The sequence below is a fragment of the Pectinophora gossypiella genome, chromosome 16 (genome assembly GCF_024362695.1).
Source record: "Pectinophora gossypiella chromosome 16, ilPecGoss1.1, whole genome shotgun sequence".
Taxonomy (NCBI): Eukaryota; Metazoa; Arthropoda; class Insecta; order Lepidoptera; family Gelechiidae; genus Pectinophora; species Pectinophora gossypiella.
The window spans coordinates 11,749,594-11,766,963 of NC_065419.1; the positions used below are offsets into that span (position 1 = coordinate 11,749,594).

At 41.1% G+C, this 17,370-nt stretch overlaps 1 protein-coding gene across 14 annotated transcripts in view; it reads left to right on the forward strand.

Annotated features, from left to right (window-relative positions):
* The window catches only part of LOC126373756 (kinesin-like protein unc-104), a 139,880-nt gene extending 123,133 nt beyond the window's left edge, over window positions 1-16,747 (forward strand). For 8 of the 14 annotated variants that reach the window (XM_050020012.1, XM_050020020.1, XM_050020016.1 and 5 more), the window contains 17 exons: window positions 52-232; window positions 2,008-2,098; window positions 2,915-3,013; window positions 3,771-3,815; window positions 4,547-4,759; window positions 5,360-5,498; window positions 6,134-6,254; window positions 7,139-7,241; window positions 7,831-8,002; window positions 8,451-8,563; window positions 10,319-10,447; window positions 10,813-10,945; window positions 11,367-11,496; window positions 12,024-12,210; window positions 13,159-13,295; window positions 14,179-14,280; window positions 15,395-16,747. In XM_050020012.1, the coding sequence (XP_049875969.1) occupies window positions 52-232; window positions 2,008-2,098; window positions 2,915-3,013; window positions 3,771-3,815; window positions 4,547-4,759; window positions 5,360-5,498; window positions 6,134-6,254; window positions 7,139-7,241; window positions 7,831-8,002; window positions 8,451-8,563; window positions 10,319-10,447; window positions 10,813-10,945; window positions 11,367-11,496; window positions 12,024-12,210; window positions 13,159-13,295; window positions 14,179-14,280; window positions 15,395-15,575 (2,276 nt within the window). In that variant the 3' untranslated portion in view covers window positions 15,576-16,747. The remainder of the gene's footprint in view (window positions 1-51; window positions 233-2,007; window positions 2,099-2,914; window positions 3,014-3,770; window positions 3,816-4,546; window positions 4,760-5,359; window positions 5,499-6,133; window positions 6,255-7,138; window positions 7,242-7,830; window positions 8,003-8,450; window positions 8,564-10,318; window positions 10,448-10,812; window positions 10,946-11,366; window positions 11,497-12,023; window positions 12,211-13,158; window positions 13,296-14,178; window positions 14,281-15,394) is intronic. The other 6 variants (XM_050020018.1, XM_050020024.1, XM_050020025.1 and 3 more) reach the window with 3 other exon arrangements.
* Window positions 16,748-17,370: the final 623 nt, after the last annotated feature.

Sequence of the window (17,370 nt, forward strand, 5' to 3'; positions counted from 1 at the left end):
AGTTTTATTCTTTATTCCGTGTCAAGATCTAGAACCTTCGATTGTCAACAGAATTGGCAGTGGGCGAGTGCGACGCGGACAGCGGCCGCGGCGACAGCTCGCTCGCTTCAGAGCTCAAAGAAGAAGACCTGCCCGAGCACCTGACTCTAGGCAAGGAGTTCACCTTCCGCGTCACAGTGCTGCAAGCACACGCCGTGTCCACGGATTACGCCGACGTGTTCTGCCAGTTCAAGTGAGTCCACCCTGTTGCTTATGTGTGGCGTGGCGTTTGTTTTGCCACGGTCGAAGCTTTTAATAATAAATCCAAACACAGTGGCAAGTAAGAACTGTTAAAACGGTACCCATCGTTGTATCCACCACAGGCGTTATACCTAAAACACTCCACACTAGTCTCCAAACTCTCAACATGCATCCATCCACACTCACGCTTCTTCAAAAAGCAGTAATTCTCAATACATGCCGCATCGTCAGGAAGTTTTTATCTCTGAAACAATAAAAGCACTTGGCTACGGCCCCTGCCACTTAAACATCTTCGGAGAGAATTTATAAATCTACAAAGATAAATAATAATAATAAATTGTTTATTTTCAAAAAGATGTACAGCTTATTTTACATATACATTTACAACTTTACATGGTTGTACATTGTCTCTAAAATATTATAAACCGTATCCCTAGCTAAGTTACTTGAGACTTGTGTTATAGGATACGAAGATTCATTTTTCATAAACACGTCTCTTGTTTAATACTTTTAAGAAAGTACGAAAGAAACGTTTATTATAAAGGCAGTAGGGACACCACAGTAACAAATATAAAACAAAACACGGAATAACACATAACTTACAATCAAACACGCAAGAAAACAACTTACACAGGAGAGTACAAATAAACAGACAGTAAACATTAAGACAAATTATAAAAGGGCCTCAATCAGCATAAGCCACGGCGCGAGGCACGACGCTGGTGGGTTTTACGAGTGGTCCTAACATATACGTACGTATATATGCACCGTGCGTTGAGGTGACATACTTGTAAATGACGGATATTGTCACAAACGACTTACGAAGCGTCGCTAAACGATACCATAGTTTTCTGTTAATAAAATGCTTTATAGAACCAATTCAGTGCTTGGTCGTAGCTTCTATGCTGGACTGATAATAAAAACATAGAACACGTTTAGCTGCTTGTCTACCCGGGCATGTCGTAAAATCCGACAAAGGGATTGTGTCTTTCGAACATGATGGACGATTGTTATGAGCGATGGGCGATCCCTTGTCACCATAAAGTTTATAATATCCATCTTAGGACTTCGTATCGACGGCTTCGAGTTGTCTTCTGATTGCTAGTGGCTCTGCCTACCCTATTAGAGATTACGGGCGTGACTTTATATAATTATGTTTTTAAACTTGAGCCACGTGGGTAAGCTCGCTACACCGTCGACATTTTTTTAACCTCTTTAAGAGGCAGAATGGTATCAAGGTCATATCCATTTGATTTAAAAAAAACCGAGTTTACTCTTTACACAAACAAACAAAACACTGTCTGTCTGTGGTTTAGGCTTTTCGGCGGGAAACGGGAACGGGACAGTTGCTTTCTTCATTGAGTAATCTAAATAATTAATACGAAGTGGTGTTTTGTGGTTAATGATCGCATTAAGTTAGTCGGAAGACATTCGCAAGTGTTATTATATTGGAGTATTCAATAAACAAAGTGTATCTGCCTATTTTCGCTTCGTGCCGGGAAGCCGCTTCATAACTCAAAAGTTTATGCGGACTTTTGAGTTAATTCGTTTGGGGTTCGGAGTAGGAGTCTACTTCGAGGGTGGGGGCTTAGGTTTCATTATCATCACCTTTCATCATTTCATTAATCATCAAGAAAAAAAATACGTCAGACATGGCTGTATGGGCATAGTTCCCTTTGCCTTACCCTTGGGGGAAAACCAAAACAAAAAAAAAATGTCTGTGGTTTATAATCTGTGTAGAATTTAAAAGGAGCTTGTTTGTTGCAGCTTCCTTCACCGCAATGAAGATGCATTCTCGACAGAGCCCGTCAAGAACACAGGGAAGAACACTCCATTGGGCTTCTACCACGTGCAGAATGTACGTACACTTCGATCTATCCCTTAAAACAGGGCAGAAATACAGGGGGGTTAAAATAACCACATCGAAACAATTCACCTAAGAAAGCAATATTGCTATTCGACATTTGTTTGCATTGCGCACTTACCTTTATATGCGCAAATGTCAAATTGCAATATTGCTTTCTTATATGAATTGCTTCGATGTAGCCTATTTAATCCTCTCAGTACGTTACCAAGAAAGGGACGAGAGATATGTCTCTTTTGCACTAACGGTATATATATACTCTTTTGTGAGTTTACCTAAGCACGGTTGAGTGCTATAAAAACAGAAAATCCTTTTAATTTTCTCTTTAATTGAATTTCTCTTCCAGAAGCAAGAATCTTCTTCAAGAATCTCAATCAATCGATCAATAATTATTTATTGCTCATATAACGTATGGGACAGTAACAAACGGATAAAATAAGCACAATATGCGGCCTTATTGCTAATAAGCAAATAAATGGCCCCGATTCCTGCAGACATCTCTTAATTTTACTTTAAGTTATACCTGTCATTTTCTTATCCGCCGAAAAGGAAAGGGACGGATGATTGACAGCTCTTAATTTTAGGAAGAATGAGTAAATAAATGAATAACCCGGGCGAATTTTTAGACGGTTGTTTTAGATTTGTGCTTAAAATGTGCTTACAATTGACGTGTGTTCCATAAATTTTATGCTTGTCGATTACCCGTCCCTTTCCTTTTCGGCGGATAAGAAAATGACAGATATAACCTAAAATAAAATTAGATGGTGTTTACAGGAATTAGCACCATTATGTTAATATTATTGTCGACAGATCACAGTGCCAGTAACTAAATCATTCGTGGAGTACATCAAGACACAACCGATCGTGTTCGAAGTGTTCGGACATTACCAACAGCACCCATTACACAAGGTAAATTCTATTTTATTATTAATAATAAATTAATAATTAATTGTGCATTCTAGTTTAATGACATTACTCTTTTTTATGTTATGTACGTACAGTCATAAGCAACATAATGTACCCACTTTAGGACTCTGTCGCACCAACATATTTGACATTTAGTGAGACTTACAGTTTAATTTGTCAAAAAAGTTAATGTGACATGGTACCAAAGTGTATACATATTAATGCTCGTGACCGTACAATGAGGGAATTTCCAATCGGCGTTCCCCAAAAACACGGTAGATGGCGTTGTTAAGTTTTTTCTTCGTTTATCATGGATAACATACATCTTTTATATTTGTTTTTGGGTATAAATGATGAGCCTTTTTATTACACCAACTTCCACCCATTATTATTCTGATCAAAATAAAGAGAAGTAACATAGATCATTCTATATATTATATTGTGATCCAAATATCAAGCAACAATTAGTTTGCTTCTGCCATTACATTACATTTTTGAATAATTGTGTACCCCAGCAATGAGAAAATAGGTAATTATCACGTTAAAAGTGAACAACGTCATCTATCGTGTGTTTGGGCAACGTCGATTTACATTTTCCCTCATTACGATGTCAATTTGCGATGCCCTAATAGGGTTATGCACTGATATTGTAATTAATTTTAAGACCAAGTATTTGACTAGGTATCACTAGTATAACAGTCATTTTTAAATTAGGTGTAATTTGGTATTATATTATTTGACAACTTCTTTTTTGTTATAGACGGCAAAAATGAGCAATGATAAACTTCTCGTTCAAGAAAAATATGTATGTTATTTTTATTTATTAAATATACATTATAAATATGAAATAAATATATATTTGATATTATTTATTGATGTAGTTTTGCAATTTGTATAGTTGGCAAAAATAAAATTGAAACAGGATGATTGATCTTAGAACGTACAGTCAGAGCAAAATAAAAGTATTGAAAACTTTTTGAAAGAAGGGAACCATAAATATTAAAATAGTATCCACTCTTATTTTTGTAGGATTTATGAATTTCCCCACAATTTGACCATCTTCCTTTAAAGTTGCTCGCCCACTTAAACGGTATCGGGCCGAACGGAGCGATGGCATTGACGAATTGCTATAGAAATCCTGATTTCTGCCGCACCGATTCTGTCCAGCTTTGGGCCAGGTGCGTTTTAAACGTGTCTTACAAATTCGTCTCGTACGTTTAGAAACGATCTTTCCAAGTATTATAAGTGCACGCACACTCTAGCAAGCTGGAAGGTTAAAATGGCCTGACCAAAGCAATTAATCTAAAAAAGCAATATTGCCATGTGACATTTATTTCCACTGCGCACTTTCTTTTTATGCGCTATATTGCTTTTTTAGATGAATTGCTTCGATGTGGTTTTTTAAAGCCACCCCTCTGGTCGTCGTTGACCAGTGTCCGTACGTATATGCACGAGTCGAATTGTCGAGAAAACACGTTTAAAACGCACCTGGCGTTGGCCTACGTATCATTCGCCTCACACGCCCGCGCCCCCCAGGACGCGAAGCAGGACGGGCCGGTGGCGGGGCGCACGCCGCCGCGCCGCATGCTGCCGCCGTCGCTGCCCATCTCGGCGCCCGTGCGTTCGCCCAAGTGGGGCGCAGCCGCCGTGGCGCCGCCCTGCTGCTCCAGCCACCTGCACTCCAAGCATGACCTGCTGGTCTGGTTCGAGATCTGCGAGCTCGCGCCCAACGGGGAATACGTTCCTGCTGTGAGTACTACTAACTATACCCTTTCGTCCACTTTTGAAACTATAGGTTCGAAACCAGCTTCGAAAACATGATTGTTTTTCTTTTACCGAAACCCGGTTTCCAACAATGAAAAGTATGTTTTTGAAGCTGGTATCGAACCTGTGGTTTCCGAAAGTAGCCGAAATGATTCATACAACTCATGCGAACCTTCTACAGTCCGAACGTAAGTTGTTGTCGCTACCCGAGGTAAGTACATGGCTGCGAGGCAGATTGGCGGATAGTTAATCGTGCCCTCGCAGTCTATACCTCAGGCGCTGACAACTATAGACACCTCCTCGCTAATATGCAACTCTTTTTCTTCTTTCTTAAGTGTACATGCGGTTTGTAACCTGAGCGATTTTCTTTGTAGAAAATAGTTTCGTAGAATAACTTTAAAATTTTCATTCCATCATGCCTGAAAAATTAACTTAATATAATTTCTAATTGGGCTGGATTCTCAATCCGAAGGTCTTCGGAAGTCAGATTGACAGTCGGCTCTGTGACTAACTTTCTTCAATGAAGTGCTAACTTGACTCGATGATGCGTGATGACAGACTGTATGACGCCATTGTTGTGTGCAGGTGGTGGAGCATAGTGACGATCTGCCATGCCGGGGGTTGTTCGTGCTGCACCAGGGCATCCAACGCCGCATCCGCATCACCATCCTGCACGAGCCCTCGCAGCACCTCGTGTGGACCGACGTGCGCGAGCTCGTTGTCGGTATGTATACATACAGGGTCTTAGTGACACCGTAACGACAACTTTGGGAGATGATTCACCATGATTCTGAGTTGACATTGACACCAAGTAGAATTTACTGTTATAAAGTTCATTCATTTTTAGTTTTTTTTTATTGTCGTTCTCATACTGCGTTTTGAGCTGCATAGAACCCAAATTTAAAATAAAATGATAATATATTGTTAAATCCGTTAATGTAAATCGAACTACAGTTCGCGTTGTTCATTTTTAATTGTTTTTTTAAAACTATTTTGCATTGAACTTTCATCTATACCATCAGAGTTTAGTCCAATCAAGGGAAGAAGGGATCACACGAGCCTTGCGAACTCCATGTTACCTTCTGGTTATAAGATTATTTATGCTGTAATGTAGATTTGTGCAATAAATTATTATTTTGACTTATTAAACTCAAAATTAGTCTTACAATACAATTTTTGTAATCAAATGCTCAATAATAATGTCACTATACTATTATCTACAATGCCAGTCGTGCGGCCGCTACTGTCGCTCTCGCATCAGACTTTACAGCCATTTTAAAAGCTGCCACAGAAATGCTGTTTGAATCATCTGATAAAGATGTAAAGGCGTGAGATGATGATAATGACTATTGTCTGCAGGACGTATTCGCAACACACCGGAAGCTAACGAAGACACGACAGACGGTGATGAAGATGGCGCGCTGTCACTTGGACTATTCCCGGGCGAGAGACCAAATCTTGACGATAGGGCCGTGTTTAGGTGAGCTGCCATTTCTCACCTACTCAGTTATACCTTTACGATTGAGTATTGTAAGAAACATTTGGAGTGTTGGTATGACGTACAAGCCAATGCAAAAATCAGCAATAATTAGCCGGCAAAGTTAGAGAACGTTGCCGATCCGTGCAATCTCTATCTCTCTCTTCTTCTCAATCTCTATATCTTTCTTGCACTCATTGTTAGTGAAGGTCGGCACTAGTTTATGACCTGTCAAACTAAAATTAGGTTAAGTTTGTGTCCGCCCGAATAGGCTAGTTAGCAACTACTCAAATCAGTTACTTTTTCCACTGTGACGTCATAGAAAAACGTTATAAAATGTCGCACTTATTATTGCGTTTTCTTGATTTTTTTTTGACGTGAGTTATTGTAGATTTGCCGCAGATGGCATTAACTACTTGGCCGGACAAATGGGGAGCGCTGAGGGCTCTCACCCGGTACAAAATTTAAGATAACAGGCCTGAAGGTGCCCAGTTGGGTGCGAACCTCGGCTCAGGGCGTCGTCTGAGAGGAAAAATATTTGAAAGAATTAATCGACCCTAGGAGGGTCGATAGCGATTAGCGCTGAATGAGGGAATGCGTTTTCTTGATTAAAATTCATAAATGCGTTAAATAGAAAAAGAAAACGTTTTTCGTTAGTTTAAGATAGAAAGAGAGAAATAAACATTTATTAGATCTGTTTTTATTTAGTAATAAGAATTTCATAATTTATCTTGAACGTTGTACACGACCCAATCAGTACTATTGTTATGTTTCGTAAATTGCTGATTTAAAACATTTACTAATTTCGATAAACGGTATTTTGGTTGTTTAGGATATTTTAAGACATTACGAATGACTAATTATTAATTTATTTTACGTGTTATCAGGTTCGAAGCGGCGTGGGACAGCAGCCTGCATGGGTCCCCGCTGCTCAACAGGGTCAGCCAGAACGGAGAGGTGGTCTACATCACGCTCAGCGCCTACCTTGAGGTTAGTCACTGTACTATTCTATAGGTCTCAGTAAATGTACACACATAAACAGCTTATATACGTCCCACTGTTGGGCACAGGCCTCTCCTCGATCAACCGGAGGGGGTATGGAGCATACTCCACCACGCTGCTCCAATGCGGGTTGGTGGAGGTGTTTTTACGGCTAATAGCCGGGACCAACGGCTTAACTTGCCCTCCGAAGCACGGAATCATCTTACTTTTCCGGACAATGAACATGCCTTCGTTTTGTATGGTCTGCCCCGCTTCAAATAGTCAAAACACAAAAATATATTTATGCATTGGGTCAATAAGTTACACTTTAAATCGTAAATTTTGCATAAATACTTTATAAATATATTATTATGTTTGTCTCAGCTGTCTTAAACTACTGCAGCTTCAGACCATGATTTTGAATTCAATAACAAGTAGAATTTTCCGTTGCAAAAGTATTACAGTAAAATTTTCGATAGGAAATTCCATTTGATATCAACTCAGAATCATGGTCTGAATCATCCCCCTCAGTATTCGTTACGATGTCACTGACACCCTGTGTAACTTTAGAGAATGACTAATGTACTTGTGTCCGCAGGTAGAGAACTGCAGCCGGCCAGCCATCGTGACCAAGGACCTGTCGGCGGTGGTGGTGGGCCGCGAGCGCTCGGGCCGCTCGCTGCGCCGCGCGCTCTTCGGGTCCCGCGCCGCACGCGCCGACCACCTCACCGGCGTCTACGAGCTGTCCTTGCACCGGGCGCTCGAACCAGGTACTGTATAACATACCTTCACTTCAATTCACAGCAGACCTACCAACTAGAACTAAGTAGAATCCCCTAAACCGGCAAACCTTCACTTAGGTAGCTGAGCAGTGCAACTTAGGTAGAGTACTCTACATCGGCGGGCGTGCATGATGAAATGAGGTCTTTAGAGAGAGTGGAGGAGGCGAAGACGGTGTGTCAGGATCGTAGTAAGGCGAATTCCGTGGTCTCTCTCGACCCCAACGGAAAATACACGTGATCATTATGTATGTAGCTCATCATTCAATAATGTAAACAGCCTATATACGTCTCACTGCTGGGCATAGGCCTCCCCTCAATCAACTGGTATGGAGCACACTCCACCTGGCGAGGAATGGGTGTATATACTATACACCTGCTCCAGTTTTTGGTGCCATGTTGCATAGAAATTTCTTGTAAACTATTTATTTGTGCGCAGGAGTACAACGCCGCCAGCGCCGGGTGCTGGACACGAGCGGCACCTACGTGCGCGGGGAGGAGAACCTGCACGGCTGGAGGCCTCGCGGGGACTCGCTTATATTCGACCACCAGGTCAGTAGACAACCCAACGCCTTGTATTGTAACTAAGGGATATATGAGTACAGAGATGTACGATGTGAAGAGACTATGTTATTGCGGCGCGCGAATACGAATGAAACGAGACGCATCGATATTACAACGCCACGATTTAACGGTGCCATTTTTTTAATCGGCAACATTGTGTCTATCAACATTATATGATCGAAGCAATTATCCTTCGTTTCCATAGATTTACTACTACCGTAGATTGAACATCAACGCTCAAAAAGTGGGACTAAAAGTTACCGTTAACATAGCGACGTTGACAGTACTTTACCTCAGTGCGCGATTAGGCGCCGAACTGGCAACACGAGTAAAAACTTGCAAAAATAGAAGCTCAAAGCGAAAAAAGAAGGATGGAACATCATATTTCTAATAAGTAATGACATTGTGCATGTTATAATAGTATACACATTTTAATTTTCTCAGTAAAACGCACCAAAATTATTATTTTAGTTTTAAATACACTAAAACAACGACTCCCGGTCAATCAGAGTCGCAATATAACCCGGCCGCGTTACTTTATTGAATGTCATATACCGCTGTGTACGAATGTATAGCTAAACAAGCGCCAAGTTTTCGCCGCATTTTTGTATCAAGCGGTATATCTACGGTAGTGGTAAATCAATGTTCGTTTCCATTAAAACATATTTTTATTATTTTTCACGCCTACAGAAGCGCATGTGGCGCAAACTTAACTATGATTGGCCGCTGGATACGATCGAAAAACTCCAGGTTCACAAACTATGTTTTCTTAGCTATTTAGTATGTCATATCACCCATTCAATGTATACTATACCATTTCCATACTGAATAGCTATTGAAATGTATTTTGTGTACTGGTGAATTCATTTATATATTTATCAATCACCTTTAGTCATTATTTTGATCAAATTAGGTCCATTAGAAATTTTTTTTTGTAGTTTTTATGTTTGATATTAGTAGCTAAATATGTCATTATCATATTGCTTTTAATCGTCTCATGTTTTTTACTTTTTTTTGGTCAATTTATAACCGTAACAATATGTAACTTAGGTACACATTATGAAGTCAAGAAAAGCATGATTTTCTGCTATTTAGGTATATACATACACCATGTAAAACGTAACGTGTTTAGAATGACATAAATTATCTTTCATCTCTGTCGAATCGTACTGTATATCGTTAGAGACGTATCTTTCATTTCTTTCGCACTAGCCGATGTACTATACAGGGTGTTAGTGACATCGTAACGAAAACTTTGAGAAGTTATTCAAACCATGATTCTGAGTTAATATCAAGCGGAATTTCCCGTCGCAAAAGCTTGGAACTGAAATTTATTAAAAAAAAAACAAATATTTTTATGAATTTTTCGACAGGAAATTCCACTTGATATCAACTCAGAATCATGGTCGGGATCATCCCCCTCAGTATTTGTTACGGTGTCACTGACACCCATACCTACTTGTATGGCTACCTGTACGTACTTGTACGGGGTGTAAGTGGTATCGTAACGAATACTGAGAGGGATGATTCAGCTCATTACTCTGAGTTAATATCAGTTTTTCATTCTGGCTGGTTGATTTTGATCCTCGACAATTTCACCTTCTACAATCGTTTTGAAATCTCCAGACCGTTATAAATTCATTGTCCTTTGCCATTCGTGGAACAGCTCTGCTATATCTTATTAATAAGAGCAACGTGTTACTTACGACCGTGGTTTTGATTGATGAACTGTCTCCTCCTCAGTGGGAGCTGGAAAAGATGACCCGCCTGGAGCAGGTGGGGCGCACGCGCCACATCCTGGCGCTGCGCGAGCGGCTGCGCCACGGACACGAGAACACCGTCGCGCCCAACGACTTTACCAAGACGGAGAAGGTAGGATCATGAGGAATACCTCTTTGTTTCGTGTGGGTCGTAACTTTCGTAAGGCCGGTAATTGGGTAGTGTCTTAGATCACAGGTAAATTATATATTTCTGATTACTTACAAAATAAAGACATCTAAACAAAACGAAACACATTTTTCTATTTAACTTATGAATTTTAATCAACAAAATCGGATATTTGGGTTTCCTCACGATGTTTTTCTTCACAGCTGAGCTCCTGATAATCGTTTATGATCCAAATATGAATTCGAGAACAAAGAAAATCATTAAGTCGAGCATTGTTCCAACTGGGTTACCACGGCTCTTGCAAATAATAACAAGTGTACTATACGTAGTAAACATCCTCATGTCTGCAGGAGGTGTGCAACATGGCGGCGAAGGCGGCTTCGGAGTGTGCGCACGCGGCCCGCGACGAGGCCGTGTACGAGCCGTGGGACATGACGCCGCGCGAGCGGGAACTCGCCACCAAGTACATCAAGCTCATACAGGGTTAGTACTATTGAACAGAACGACTACTTCAGCCCAATTCACAATAACCTTAATTATCCCTGATACGGAGGAGCTCGGTGGCGCAGCGGTAAACGCGCTCGGTCTGCGATTGTTGAAGTTAAGCAACTTTCGAAAAGGCCGGTCATAGGATGGGTGACCACAAAAAAAAAAGTTTTCATCTCGAGCTCCTCCGTGCTTCGGAAGGCACGTTAAGCCGTTGGTCCCGGCTGCATTAGCAGTCGTTAATAACCACCAATCCGCACTGGGCCCGCGTGGTGGTTTAAGGCCCGATCTCCCTATCCATCCATAGGGAAGGCCCGTGCCCCAGCAGTGGGGACGTTAATGGGCTGATGATGATGATGATCCCTGATACGGCCAACGTGGTCCAGTAGTTAAAATTACATATGTCTTCACGTTGCAGGGCGAGTAGGCAACGCCGGCAAGGAGGCGGAGGGCGCAGTCTCGCCCGCGTCCCCCGTGGACGAGGGCGTAGCCGCCGACCTGTCCACACCCTCGCTACTCTCCTCCATACACAGCGCTAGCAGCATAGAGTACGTACACCTTTTCCATTATCAATTAAGTCACCCATAACTGTTAGAGATACCCGCCTTCAAAAAATAAATAAAAAAGTAGAAAAAAACATAATTTTAATTTAATAAATTTTCACTAAAGCGGTTAGGCAGCACAGGAGAGAATATAGGCCCTCTCCTACGGCGACTTTGCAACGCGTTACAAATGGCCGTCCCTTTCCTTTTCGCCGGATAAGAAAATGACAGTTATAACTTAAAATAAAATTAGATGGTGTCTACAGGAAGCAGCACCATTATTTCAACTGTTTAATTCCGCAAATGTGTCATTTTACAAAAACTCATAAGTATTTGAAAACTACTTAAATCGCAACTACTTCATGTTGCCTACAAGCCAGGGTATGCTTAACCTACTATATTTATAAACATCCCGTATTATATGACCATGTGTGTGTAAACGTATCTATCTGACTAGTGCAACAGCATTGTATTGTTTGTTGAAGTATTTGCAATGTAGAAGTGCGGAATAAGAGGTACAGTGTTCCTCGCAGGTTGTGCTCGCCGGAGCGCGCGCTGCTGGAGAAGTCGATGGCGGCGTGGGTGGGCGGCGGGGGCGGCGCGGGCGGCGCGCTGTACGTGCCGGAGTGCGAGGAGGTGCGGGTGTCGGCGGCCGTGGCGCGGCGCGGGTACCTCAACGTGCTGCAGCACGGCTCGCACGGCTGGAAGAAGCGCTGGCTGGTGAGGGACCTGTACTCACATTATACATGGGAAAGTGTGTGTGGACTGTAGGTGTAGTAGATGGTGAGAGGTCGACGGTTCTAGTTCCAATTGCAGCAAAACACCAATATTGCCATGCCAAAAATATGATTATTTTATACTTGTGTTGCCAGCAACAGTGTGCCTCTCTGTTTGTTCGTCTTTCACGGCAAAACTGAGCGACGAATTGACGTAATCTTTTTAGTAGAGATAGTTGAAGGGATTGAGAGTGACATAGGCTATTTTTGCCGAGGTATCAAGGTTTTTCATGCAGCTTCTTTTCCCCGGCTATACGGGTTGTGAGAAGCTGCAGTAGAATTTGAATTAGTGTCTCTTTCTAACTCCCCACTTCCCTAAAATGGGGGGGTGGAACTTTGTATGGAGCATTCCGCAATTTACAAGGCAGAAAGCTAAAAATTAGTAAGCTGACTTTTTGTGACTAACAAAAAATTTTTTTTTTGGAAACCGGCGTCCAGCCCTTTCAAAGATGGGGTGAAATTTTATATGGGACTTTTCAGTTTTCAAGGTAGGAAGCTAAACTTTGGTACATTGGGAATGGGGAACCTTGTTACCCCGAATTTAACGCGTGGGAAGCCGCGGGTAAAAGCTCTACAGATCAAAAGCAGCAAAAGCTCTAGCGATCTACAGAGCGTGGCGAGAGGCGCACCACAGTGCGATATTATTTGTCAGTTTTAACTTTTACACTTTATTTTATCGATTTAAAATGATGTATTTATTTATCCTAAAACATACCTAAAAATATATATCCAGTTAGAACTGGATATTTGCGTTTACGGTTATGATATTGGCTTTCGGTGATCAAAGAACTACCCACAAATATCAACTAAAAACTGTGACAAGCATTTGGTTAGTTGGGGTTGGTTGTCATACACAGTCTACCATATTCTCACTACCCACAATTCCCGGCAGGTGGTTCGCCGGCCGTACGTGTTCATGTACCGTGACGAGCGCGACCCGATCGAGCGCGCCGTCATCAACCTGGCCAACGCGCACGTCGAGTACTCCGAGGACCAAGAACAGATGGTCCGCATGCCCAACACCTTCAGGTACGCAACACAGTTCATCCAGGCTGTAATAGGCTAGAAGCTCTTCTCAATCTATATCTCTTTCTTTCTTTCTTTTTTTTTCTTTCTTTTCTCTTTCTTTCTTTTCTTTTACTTTCTTTTTTTTTGTATATCTCTTTCTTGCACTCATTGTTAGTGAAGGTCGGCACTGGTTTATGAGCTATCAAACTAAAATTAAGTTAAGTTTGTCTCCGCCCGAATAGGCTAGTTTCCAACAAGGCAAATCAGTTACTTTTTACTAAACGTCTAAACACGAAATTTCTATGGAATTTGTATGAAAAAGCAATTTGTGACGTCATTGAAGAACGTGACAAAATGTCGCACTTATTATTCTTTATTAAACACATTTTTTTATTCTTTATTAAATTCATAAATAAGTTAAATAGAAAAAGAAAACGTTTTTGCCACCTTAGATAAAGATAAATGATTAAATTCCGATAACTAAATAAAGACAGATCTAAATAATAAGTGCGACATTTTGTCACGCTTTTTCAGATTGCTTTTTCATACAAATTCCATACCTAGTCTTCTTCTTCTATCGTATGGGTTGTGAGGAGGATTACCAACCCCATCAACCCTGGTGTCAGGGTTACTATTGAGCCGCCAAATGCCCCTGACGTGGCTCATGTAACGACTGCTCACTTACGTCAGTAAGTAGTGACCGGGACCAACGGCTTAACGTGCCTTCCGAAGCACGGATCATCTTACAAATCTCTTAATTCCATAGTAATTTCGTGTTTTGACGTTTAGTAAAAAGTAACTGATTTGACTAGCGGGAAACTACCCTATTCCAGTGTTTGTCATAAACCGTTACATTAAATGACCTCAAAAAAAAAAAATAAAAAAAAAATAATTCCCTCGCCAGCGTGGTGAGCAAGGAACGCGGGTACCTGCTGCAGACCTTGGGCGACAAGGAGGTCCACGACTGGCTGTACGCCATCAACCCGTTGCTGGCCGGACAGATAAGGTGAGATACCCATATGTTACATATTGTATTGTGTATTGTTACATATTCAAACCAAAGACTTTAAATAATTCGTAAACAAGACTGTACAAAGCATAATTATGATAAATTAAATTTAAACCTACTACCTGGAGCATAAGGTTGTTATTGCTTTGGTATGCTTCCTACACTATGGTCTCGTAGCAGGGAGGGAAAGAAAAGACACGAGTCTAGATAATGTAAACGACAAGGAGAGTCGAGCGCGACTCACACAGGGTGGCGGGCTGATCCGATGCTAGAGTGGACAGTATTTTATGTAACCCTGCCAAAATAAACACACAAATTGAATAAAAAGAATTTGATGATTCTTTCCACCTTTTCAACAATGACGGGTTTTAAGTGAGTTTATGTATGTGTATGCTACTTGATCGCCAAATCAGGGTAGATTATCTAGTTCATCTGTCAGCACTGCATCGCACTTTCCTATGCTTCTATCCTTTTCTGTCACTCAGAACCTTCATTTGCTAGACGAGATAACGCGACCGTACGCGGCGGAGTCGACAAGACGGTCTGAGTGCGGTCACACTCCCGCTCTTTATCTCGCTCTAGCAAAGCACTGTGCTGAATGACAGAAAAGGATTGAATCATAGGAGAGTGCTCTGGGTTCGATTCTCAGTTGAGTAAATTAATTAATGTTGCAGCAACTACACGCAGTGCGCATAGACTGTAGATAATGCTGTTCAGATCTCTTGTATTTGATGAGGAATATCCTAACGTACACTTCTACGAGTATAAAGTCTGTGTCTATGGCCGACGGAACAATATAAACATCAGTACTTACGCTTAGTGAGTGTCGCGTTTACCGGTACGACGTGTCAGTAATTTATTTGGGTCATTATCTTTTTCGCCTGCCCTAAAGACAGACTTTAGATAGTATTCATATATAATACGGCCGCCGTGAAAAGCCCGAATTGACGTTTTAAACCTCGTGCTCTGGGTTCGATTCCTAGGGTTAATTTTCCATGCTGGCTTCCGTTTATCGAGTCTGGCAGCTGCCAATAGGGCTTCTCTCGGCGGCCGCTCTGTAGTGTTACGCACCGGCATGTTTCCCGGCCGCTGTCAATGTACACGTGTGAAGGTGTGGTGCCGCAGGTCGCGCTCGGCGCGGCGCGGGCAGGCGCCGGGGGCGGGGCCCGCGGGCACGCCATGAGACCAGCTCACGATGGAGTCTATACTCGTTTTTTAAATGCGTCACCGACGCCGGCACCCTGCAAGCGCAAAGAGCCCTACTCGACGCGCATCCCTTGCCGAGGTATTGAAACGCCACCCTATCACTTTACTTCCATAACTCGTAAGCTTCTCTAGACTTAAGCCGACGACAACCTGAAACCGAAACAAACTAGTGGACCACGAACCTGTGCAAGGCCTTGTAAAGCTAAGAACGATAAAATTTATAAAAAAAAATGCTATTGTACTTTAGAAAGTATCATAGTCATTATGCTATAAGTTGCTCTGTATAGAACGAGTGGTCGGCCGTGCACACGCTCGTACGATGTTCCAGGCTGTCGTCACTTCTTCGTTAGTAAAGTGATGCCAAATTTTCATCAGTGAAAGGAAACTGTGTGTCACTGGTTTGGTGGGTTGTTGTAAACGAATTATAATGATGACTCAACTTTTTCATAATAAGAAAAAATAAGAATTTCAATAATTTATTTGTGGTCCATTTTTTAAACAGGTTAAATGGCTTTCGAGTTTCAATTGTTGCAATTTGGGACCACAAGAAAACGATTTTAACGCCAGGTGACATTGAAATCAATTATTTTAGCATATCCCAGATATTAAACCAAGGTGCATTGAATGCGAAATACGATTTATACGTAAATATATATGTATGTTGTTATATCTGTGTTATATCGTTTTATTAAAGAGTTTTAACTTTTTTGATGGTCAAAAGAGTGGATGGGACCAAACCGGTGCACTGATAACGGAGCGGGGTAAGATAAACTATTACAGGAGAGACGATACGGAACAATAACGAACGTTTAGGACGGGACTATCCAATGGCTGTTTCAATATCTACTAAATGGATGCTCGTTGATCGTAAGCTCTTTATACTAGTACTTATGTATTACTTTACTCAATACTCTTATGGTATATGAATTACTATCTTAGAGTTGTAAACAATTTAATGTTGAGTGCAATATGAAAGATTTTGTGATAAAAGCGTTCGCTTTAAGTTGAAGTGTTTATGAATCTATCAACATCGATTTGTGATTATTTCCATTTTGACGCCGTGTTTTACAGTTCCCTTTATTTTCCAAGGTTGACTAGTTGACAATACCACTTGTTTTTGAACGTGCAATAAATTGTAGATGTCATAATATATATTAATGTTGCGCACAAAGTAAATGTCGGCGGTGTCTGATAGACTCCATTTTGTAAGACGAGATTTAAGAATTTAATGTGAAAAGACAAATTACTGAAAATATCTATAATATTGGACACATTATTAATGTAATTTACCTTGTATATACGTATGACCCGAGCGGTAGAATAAATATATTTTGGGGGTCAACAGCCAGTGGGAGGCGCAGTAGTCCGTATGATGGCATACGTAAACGTTTATTTTCACATTTTAGTATTGATTGTAAATACATATTAATAATTTATAATTACTTATACCAATGTAGTTAATAGACTACGCGTTCTGAACAACTTGAGCAGTGTACTGTACGTTGTTGAGTAGTTGATTTATTTATCGATTTGTGTTGTAACAAAGTTTGATCAATTTCATTTTGATATTATTTGAATGGATTGTATAAAGTAGGTTAATGTGGCGTTGCCGTTAGTTTGAATGATCCCCCGAGGGCGCGGCGCGCGGCGACGCGTGCTTGCCCGCGTAGTACATTGTATGTGATAGAGGTAGCTCCATAGTTACTTGATGCTGTGCCGCGAACAATCACCACGTAGTGTGTTAATACGACTCAGTGTTACCTTACACCAACTCATTCGATTGGTCCACCACCTTAGTATTTATACAGAAGTAACATTTATATCATTCTAGGTAGTTAATCGATGTGAGGGTAGTTTTATATGGATGACTTTCCGTTCTCT